At 47.2% G+C, this 9,973-nt stretch overlaps 1 protein-coding gene across 1 annotated transcript in view; it reads right to left on the reverse strand.

Moving 5' to 3' along the window:
- The window catches only part of Numa1 (nuclear mitotic apparatus protein 1), a 31,108-nt gene extending 21,588 nt beyond the window's left edge, over positions 1-9,520 (reverse strand). Inside the window, exons 1-2 of the mRNA XM_013013958.1 lie at positions 9,437-9,520; positions 2,770-2,876 (exon numbers count right to left, since the gene is read on the reverse strand). Of these exons, the coding sequence (XP_012869412.1) occupies positions 2,770-2,876; positions 9,437-9,520 (191 nt within the window). The remainder of the gene's footprint in view (positions 1-2,769; positions 2,877-9,436) is intronic.
- Positions 9,521-9,973: the final 453 nt, after the last annotated feature.

Consider the following 9,973-nt stretch of genomic DNA (forward strand, 5'->3'; position numbering starts at 1 on the left):
AGCAGTAGAAGCAGTATCAAAAATGCAATAGCCAGAACAGCTTAACCTGTTCTCCCCAAAGGCAGTTGGTCTGCACTACCCTGCATTACTGGAAAAAAGCTGAGCGAGGCTGGGATTTCAACAGCCCACTCCCCACAGCCCCTAGTCGAACACTCAGGTACATTTCTGGAAACAACTTGGAGCTGGTATCTTCCATTTCCCTATGAAATTCTTTTCCAGGTTATAAACCAACAGCGGATAGACCAAGGACACACACATATCCTCACTCCTGGGCACATCTGCTGACCTGTCATCAGGCCAGGGAAATTAATATCTTCAAAACAAAAGTTCTTCAATCTACCCTGAAGTCAGAAAAACATATTGTTATATTACATTTGAGGGCCTACTGTACCTGGCTGTCTCTTTTTACGGATATTATAATTGAACAGTGGGCTAGATATTGCCAGCCTAGTGCATTGACCAGCCATTGATAATAAGTAACTCAACTACCACTTCAGTGAGATTTTTTTTTAATTTTTTTATTGTAAAGATACTATACAGAGGGTTACAGTTACATGAGTGAGGTAATGAGTACACTTCCTCTTGAACATTGTTTCAGTGAGATTTAAAAAATAATTATTTAGCTGGGTGCCAGCTCATGTCTATAATCCTAACTACTCAGGAGGCTGAGATCTGGGGATCACAGTTCAAAGCCAGCCCGGGCAAGAACATCCATGAGACTCTTATCTCCAATTAACCATCAGAAAACCAGAAGTGGTGCTGTGGTTCAAGTGGTAGAGTGCTAGCCTTGAGCTGAAGAGCTGAGGGACAGCGCCCAGGCCCATTGAGTAACAAAACAAAACAAAACACAGAAACATTTACGTTAGGAGTTACAAATGACTGCTTTATAACTCCACCTCGGCAGCATCTCATGGGGCGCACAGCTCAATCAGTAGAGAGCCTACATAGCCTACACAGGTCAAACCTTAGCACTGCCCCCCTCAACAGAAAAAAAAGAACTGTAAATTAAGCAAATTTACACCAATCCATTTACAAGGGGAAAGGGCAAAAGCCAAGCAGAACCATGATGATGTAATTAACAAACGCTGTGCTTCAGGAATTTCCGCTCCATCAACATAAAGCAGGACTCAAACCTGGCAAGAGGCGGGGTGTCAGTGGCTCATGCCTATAACCCAGGCTACTCGGCCGGCTGAGATCTGAAGATCCAGGTTTGAAGCCAGTCCAAACAAGAAAGTTCCTAATATTCTTATCTCCAATTAATCATCAAAAAGTCAGAAGTGGAGCTATGGCTCAAGTGACAGAGCATTAGCCTTGAACAAAAAAAAAGCTAAGGGACAGAGCCCAGGGCCTGAGTTCAAACCCTAAGACCAACACCAAAAAAGCAAAAAACTGTTGAGAGAGGAAATGAGCCCTGATGGAAGCTGTTTTGGAGTTTAAGGGGTTATTTTGGAGATAGGCTCTCACTATGTTACCCAATCTGGCCTTTAAATCCAGGTCCCAAGCAATTCGCCCACCTACCAGCAGCTGACATGCTTGATAAATGATGTCTAAACACCAGGCTAAAAATCTGGGGGACATTTTGGTGGCGCTAAAGATCAAACCCAGAGCCTTGTACACACTAAGCAAGACCTCTTCCACTGAGCATATCTTCAGTCTCCAAGCTGAAGATCTTAGATTTTAATCTATTAACAATGAAGAATCACAATTGTGAGGATGAAGTGAGGATTTGAGAAAGTCCTGATTTCAAGCCCCAAGACTGGCAAAAAAAAAAAAAAATCCTATAGGAAATCCCATTACTACCACACACTTCCAAAGGGGAAACAAAAACAAAAACACCCTAATGGGTTTGTCTGCTCCTCAGCCTCACTAGATTTTGCCACTGGAGAATACTAATTACCCCTCATTCCTACATCTATTCACCCAGACACTGATTAAAACCCAATCAATGAAGGTAGGCAGGGCACATGCCTATAAGCCAGCACTGGTGAGGTAGAAACTGGAGGACCCAGAGTTTCAGGCCAGTCTGAGTCTGTATGAAAAAACTCTGTTTTAAAAAAAAAAAAGACAAGGGACTGGGAAGGTAATTTAGCGGTAGAGTGCTCGCCTTGCATGCATGACGCCCTGGGTTCGATTCCTCAGCACCACATAAGCAGAAAAAGCCAGAAGTGGCACTGTGGCTCAAGTGGTAGAGTGCTAGCCTTGAGCTGAGGGACAGAGCCAAGGCCCAGAGTTCAGGCCCCAGGACAGGCAAAAAGAAAGTAAGGAAAAGAAAGACAAGCTGGGTGCTGGTGACTCATGCCTATAATCCTAGCTACACAGGAGACTAAGATTTGAGGATCACATTCAAAGGCAGGAATGTCTGGGAGACTCTGTTTTGTTTTGTTTTGGGTTGGTTGTGGGGCTTGAACTCTGGGCTTGGGCAGCATAGGAAGGGGACTATCTATACTGTGTATTTCTCCCTCAAATGTAAGGGCTTCTTTCTTACAGCAGGACCTCAAGGCTGCAAATGGGGCCTGTGAAGAGAACTTGGGGCTGAGTCAAGACAAGAGGGCTACAGAAGACTCCCACTGAGATAAGAGAATGGGGAGCTCTTGAAACTGTGCAACAGGGGCCTTGCGGCCCCTTCTATGCAAGAATGGGGAAGACTTCAGATGAAGCCAAACTGAAAGGACAAGGTTGAAGTGCTGGCCTTTGGGCTTACCCAGGCTCCTAACACTCTACCACCACAGCAGGCAGCTTCCCTGAGGGGCGGGCAGTTTGCATACTCACATGCTGTTAATGATCTTGATAAAGACGCTGCAGTCTTGGAGCTGCGGCAAGGTCTCCACAGGATCAGCCACACGCAGACTGTTCACCTGCGAGTCAAACACAAGAGCCTGGTGAGAACATGAGAAATGCCAAAATGCGTGGTTTGCTCCCACAGCTGCAAAGGGCGAAGGGAACACATGATTTCAGAATTTCTTTTCTCTCTCTCTCTCTTTGTTTTTTTTGCTACTCCTGGGGCTTGAACTCAGCACCTGGGCACTGTCCCTGAGCTCCTTCTGCTCAAGGCTGCACTCTACCACTTTAGCCACAGCACTACTTCCAGCTTTTTCTGTTTATATGTTTACTGAGGAATTGAACCCAGGGCTTCAAGCATGCAACAAGCACTCAACCACTAAGCCACATTCCCAGCCTGATTTCAGGATTTCTGTTTGGTTGGTTTTTGGTGTCTTGGGACAGGGTCTGGCCCAGGCTGGCTTCAAATTCAAACCTCACCTCCCTCAATTCCCAAGTGCTAGAATAACAAGAATACACAACCACACTGCATATCTAAGAGTGTTAACATTAGCAAAGGAACACTGCTCCACCTCCCATCCAGTGAGTGATCCCAGTCACAGCCCCCCAAAGTGCCAAAGAGGCCTGAGGCTTGGACCTACAAGAGACCAAGATGTGCCAGCACAAGGGCATGCTTACATAATACAATCAGGCATAAAATGATTCTGGAAGAATCTTTTGATTTCCCATTGGTACCACCTTGCCTATAGGGAGAGAAACTTGATGGCAGAGAACTTCAAAGGGGAAAAAGAGACTTTATATCAGAGTCCTTGGATCTCAATATTTACATTGTAACTACGTGTATCCCTTGTTCTCTGTGTATACCAGTACCCAGGCTTGAACTTGGGGTGTGAAACTTAAGCCATGTCTCCATTTCAACTGTTTTGCTGGAGTCTTTGCTGGAGAGATGGAGTCTAGCAGATTTTTCTACCTTAGTTGGCTTCAAACCTCAATCCACAGATCTCAGCATGCAAAATAGCTAGGATTACACAAATGAGCCACTAGCATTCAGCTTCTCTTGAAATTTTACCTGGTAGCCTTTTGTACTTTTGAATCACATCTATTCAAAACTTCAATTTCTTTAATGTGGGCTGTGAATGTGGCTTAGTGGTAGAGTGTTTGCCTACCATGCATGAAGCCCTGGGTTCAATTCCTTACTACCACATACACAGAAAAAGCTGGAAGTGGCACTGCGGCTCGAGTGGTAGAGCACTAGCCTTGACCACAGAGAGGTTCAGGACAATGACCCAGGCCCTGAGTACAAGCTCCAGGCCTGACTGGCAGGGGGGAAAAAAATTGTTATATACTCCCCTGCAGATACAAAATTTTGCATTTTAAATATTCTTTCCAGACATAAAACTTTGACAGGAGAAGGAAAAAAACAGCAGGAGAATAAGATGAATTTTCTTTTAAATAAAAAAAGGAGGGAGGGGGCTGAGATGTAGCTCAGTAGCAAAGCACTTGCCTAGCAAGTACAATGTCCTGGGTTTGATCCCCAGTACCAAAAAAAAAAAAAAGGAGGAAGCTGGACTCCAGTGTCTCACACCTATAATCCTAGCTACTCAGGAGGCTGAGTTCTGTTAAAGCCAGCTGGGAAGGAAAGTCCCCATGAGACCCTTATCTCCAGTTAACCACCAGAAAACTCCAAGTGGTGTTGTGGCTCAAAGTGGTAGAGTATTAATCTTGAGCAAAAGAGCTAAGGGACAGTGCCTGGCCAAGAGTTCAAGGCCTACCACCTACGGAAAAAAAAAATGGAGGAAGAAGGAAAAGAAAAAAGAAGCTGCATACAAACTTCCCAATTGATTCAACTGTCTTTGGCTTCAGATAACCATCTAAGTCAGTCCTTACCACTAGAAACAAGGTTAAAGAACTTCAGCAAGGGCTTCTATTTTGGCTCTATTTAAAGAACCTTGACCAAGAGCTCAAAACACTGAGGATCATTTGAACCCAGGTTTTAGGAGGTCAGACTAGGACTAGGTATATAGTTCACATCTGTAATCTTAGACACTTAGGAGGCAGAAATAGAAGGATCACCGTTCAAGGCCTGTCTAAATTGAACAAACTGAGAGAGAGACAGAGAGACAGAGACAGACAGAGGGAGGAGAAGGAGGGAGAGGGGGAGAGGAGGAGAGGGAGGGAGGGAGGGAGGGAGGGAGGGAGGGAGGGAGAGCGTACATGTTAGTCCTGAGCCTTGAACTAGGCCTGAACACTAAGCTTTTATGCTCAAGGCTAGTGCTTTACCACTTGAACAATAGCTCCACTTCTGGCTTTTTGTTGGTTAATTGGAGATTAAGTCTCAAAGGTTTTTCTGTCTGGACTGGCTTTGAACTACGATCCTTAGATCTCAACCTCCTGAGTAGCTATGGTTACAGGCATGAGCCACTGACACCCTGCTTATATATACAGTGTACTTTTAGTATTTTAATACATTTTTACTATGACTTTTGAGGAAAGCACATAAGTAGTTGCTGCAAAATAAAATTAGTATTATGTCTATGATCTATAATGGTAGGTAGTCACTGTATAGCAAGCCTAGAACCTAAACAGATAAAGAAGCCAATCAACAAAGGAGCTCCTAATATTCATAGTTACCTCTAACTCAACTACAGACATAGCTCAGGGTCCCCCATAACTAATGAGCCTCTTTTAGGGAGAGAGAAGAATAAAGAGGGAACATTTCTAAAATAAATACAAAACACTGATGTGAAATATAAATATAAAATATCCAATTGAAATAATGCAACTGAAAACTGGTTACATCTCAGAATCTGAAGACTTTGAATACACACTGTACATTAAACTAATTTCCTTTCTGGAGATGTGTTATGTTTAAAGGCAACCTGTCATTAAATCCACCTTACTTGGAAATTAAAACTTTATTTCTTCTAAAACATTCTAATTTAGGTCTGGGCACTAGCAGCTACTCAGGAGGCTGAAAACTGAGAATTAAGGTTAGAAACCAGCCAAGACAGAAAAATCCATTCTTTTTTTTTTTCTTTTTTTTGTCAGTGGTAGGGATTGAACTCTGGGCCTGGGCGCTGTCCCTTAGCTCTTCAGCTCAAGGCAAAAGCTCTACCACTTGAACCACAGCGTCACTTCTAGTTTTCTGGTGGTTAACTGGAGATGAGTCTCACTGACTTTCCTGCCCAGGCTGGCTTTGAATGGTGATCCTCAGATCTCAGCCTCCTGAGTAGCTAGGATTACAGGCCTGAGCCACTGGAGCCCGGCTCCATGACATTCTTATCTCTAATTTACCAATAAAAAGCTGGAAGTAGGGGCTGGGAAGGTGACTCAGTGGTAGAGCGCTTGCCTTGCATGCCTGAGGACCTAGGTTCGATTCCCCAGCACCACATAAGCAAAAAGAAAAAAGTGTTGGGGCTGGGAAGGTGGCTCAGTGGTAGAGCGCTTGCCTTGCATGCTTGAGGCCCTGGGTTCGATTCCTCAGCACCATATAAGCAAAAAGAAAAAAAGCCGGAAGTGGCGCTGTGGCTCAAGTGGTAGAGCGCTAGCCTTGAGCTGAAGAGCTGAGGGACAGCGCCCAGGCCCAGAGTTCAGGCCCCATGACCGGACCCAAAAAATTTATAAAAAAAAAAAAAAGAAAAAAGTGGAAGTGGCGCTGTGGCTCAAGTGGTAGAGCGCTAGCCTTGAGCTGAAGAGCTGAGGGACAGCGCCCAGGCCCAGAGTTCAGGCCCCACGATCGGACCCAAAAAAAAAAAATAAAATAAAGTAAGCTAATAATAAATAAACAAAGGGTCTCACAAGCTGGGTACCAGCGGCTCATGCCTGGCCTCTAATACCAGCTACTCAAGAAGCTGCTGAGGATCATGGTTCAAAGCCAGCCTGGGCAGAAAAATCCATGAGAATCTTATCTCCAATTAACCTCTCAAAAACCAGAAGTGGTGCTGTGGCTCAAAGTAGTAGAGCCTTAAGCAAAAGAGCTAAGGGACAGCAACTAGGCCCTGAATTCAGGCCCCAAGACAGACCAAAAAAAAAAAAAAAAAGTCTCACAGACTCCTGCCAGGGCCGGCTTCAAACTCGATCCTCAGATCTCAGCCTCCTGAGTAGCTAAAATTATAGGCATGAGCCACTGGCATCTGGCTGGGCTTTCTTTTCTATTTTTTTTCTCTCTCTTCCTTTCCATTCCTTTCTCTTATTTGCAGTATTGGAGGTTAAACTCAGGGCCGTTAGGTAGGTACTCTACCACTTGACCCATGCTCCCAGCCCTTTTTAGTTTTAGTTCTTGTTTTTGAAATATGGTCTCAGACTTTTTGCCCAGTGCTGGCCTTAAACTACAATCCTGTCCAACTCTACCCTGAGTAGCTCAGATTACAAAAGTGTACCACCATGCCTAGCTAGGGCTTCTTTTCAAAAGTCTCTGTGCTATTCAGTAATAAGAAAAATGTGTCCTAGATACCTTCTCCCAGCCCCACAACTACCTTACAGACCAGTAGTTCCTCAAGGAGGCCCACTAGTTCAGTCAGAAATTCTATTTGCAACAGGAGACCAATTACAGATCTTACTCCAAGAGATTCCACAACTGTGTTGTGGCCTGAGACTTAACCAAGTTCTTTGCTTTGTCTCAGAGAGCCAAATGCACAAGCCTTATTAGGGCCCTTCTAGGAAAGCCTGTCTCCAACTAGTTCTACCATTCAAAATCCTTGTGTCAAGGCCAAATGCCTTTTACTTCGCTCCTCTTCGCTCCTCAGGCACATATAGGATGAAATCAATAGACGCTAGAAACTGTCATCAAAGTGCTAAGGGCACTCCCCCAGGATCCCACAGCGAGTGGCTTTAGCACCCCACAGCCACTCACCAGTACTGACAGCTCCTCTCGGTGCCAGAAGTACCATGTGCTCAGCACTGCCACTATGGCTTTAAGCAGGCCCTGGCTTGGAACCTCAGGGCGCTCAGCCAGAGCAGAGCGAGGTCCTCCCCACCCTCCCCCTGAAATCTGAGGCAGGCCCCACCCAGAAGACTCAAGTGATGGTGATGGAAAAACAGATGCCTGCCATAGTAGCCTGGAAACATTTCACAGAAGGATCGGCTGAGATCCACCCCAACTCATCAAACTGGACAAAATCCCCAGAATGCAGGCCAGGCCCTGAGGGTACCTTTCACAGTTCCCACCCGGTTTTGAAAAAGAAATGTTCCCAGAATCTAAAGCTGAGGCTTCCCAGAGGTGGCAAAGCACCCTCTCCTTTCTCTCTGGCCTTAAATCCTCTTTGACTCCTCAAGCAGATAATGCAACTCTCCACATCAGTAGCAAACTTACATTGTATCCTATTTCCACAGAAGGTATATGAGGACAAGGAAAGTGACACTCGAGAAACACAGCCTGCACCCCCTTCTGGATCTTAAAGAGTTAAAGCCTGGCCATGGTTTCCTACCACAGCTAAAGCTAATGAAAACCACCTGCCCAGACACAAGGACCAGGACCAGAGGGTCAGGTTGCTGAGCTCTGGGGTCTGTTCTTGAAAAGCTGCAGTTTTGGGAGACCAAGTGATAGGCCAGAGGGTTTGAGTGGCAGCCACACTATTCTTTGTGCCCCACCCCCTAGCCTAGGTGCCAGCTCCCTTGAGACTCCTTTTAGCCACTTACTGCCTGCCTGAACACTACCTTTCCTCAAGATAAAACTAAAGTAACCTTTGGTCTAGAGTGCTGCTAAAGTGTCCTGGTCTCAGATTCGTGAGCCCCTGTGTCCAGTGAACCCCCTTTCTCTTAGTGCTTTACTCCCAGAATTTCAGGGCTGTTCCTGCTCCCACCTCAAGGGGTCCTTCCCCAGACCCCAATGTCCTTTCTACTCAATAGTTCCAAAGGCCCACAGACTCACAGCGATGAAAATGGCTGCCCTTGCTGTGTGCCCAACCTCAGCTCACCACCTCTGACCCGGAGAGCCAGCCTGCCAGGAACCATAAAAATTCTATGCTCTGCACCCCGTTCTAAGAGATACTCCCTGTTTTTAAGAGATACTTTCAATCTAAGCAACAAAGAATAAACATGGTGATCTTGAGGCTCCTCCTCTTATTGAGAGGGACAGATCAGTTGAAAGGAAAACAATCACCCAGACTTAACAGTAGCAGAGTATCCCTGGGGAGACCAGTGAAGGCCAAGCTACCTTGCTAATTCACCGCAAACCCCAGCGAAGACAGGGTGGCCAGTGGAACATTCCTGTAGTCCCAGCTAGTTGTAGGCTGAGGCAAGAAGACTGCTTGAGCTCAAGACCAGGCTGGGCCCCACTGAGCAAAACACAATTGGGAAGGGGGAGGGGGCGGACACACGGGACAGAGGGAGAACCCAGAAAAAATGTCTTAGTGGTGGATTCCGAGTGAGTGAAGATCAAAGGACCAGGGGCTCCATGAGACGCCATGGAAGAATCCTTTTCATCCCCTGGGGAGTCTAGAGAGGGGGCTATGTGGTGGTCCAAGTCCAAAGAGTTTCTCTGCACTCCTGAGGTGTGAGGCACACCAGCTTGCTGGATGTGTTCTCTGGTTCCTGGGGACGAGCTTTGGGATCAGACCTTCCCTCTTCATGCACACCACCTCCTTTGTAGCCTAGAGTTTGGCCCAGAACTGCGGCCCTAGAGAAGAGGAGGGAGGGACCGCAGGGCAACCCGGCTCACAAGTGGCTTAACTGATAGCGGCCTGATTTCCCCCAGTGTTCTGCCGGGTCCAGATCGGGAAGACGTGAGCGTGAAGGTGGCCATCGAGAACCAGCCGCGGGGCCCGCGGGCAGCTAGCGTTCGAAGGGCCGGGCGCGCACCGGGCTCCCCCGGCGCCCGTCCTCACCGACGCACTCACACCCGGGGCCCCGCCAGCTGTGTGCGTCGCCCGCCGCCGCCGCCGCCAAACCCAGGGCCACCCCAGGGAACAGAGCAGTTCTCTCCCCGACTCTCCGCGGCTCAAGTGCGCACGCACACGCTTCCTCCTCGGAACAAAAACACGCTGACATCCCCGCGAGGGAGAGAAAGCAGCGCTCGGCTCCGAGGGCGCCAACTCCCGGATGTTGGCGAGCCCGGCTCCCGGCGCCCGTTTCCGAGTGTTTACTTGCTCTCCTTCGTCTCTCCCTCCCCTTTTAGGATGGCGCAGAAAAGGGAGGCGGGGGGGGGGGAATCCACCCCACCCCCTCGTCCATGTTGGAACAAAAACCCCGAGGAAGG

Source organism: Dipodomys ordii, unplaced genomic scaffold, assembly GCF_000151885.1.
Source record: "Dipodomys ordii isolate 6190 unplaced genomic scaffold, Dord_2.0 Scaffold22, whole genome shotgun sequence".
NCBI lineage: Eukaryota > Metazoa > Chordata > Mammalia > Rodentia > Heteromyidae > Dipodomys > Dipodomys ordii.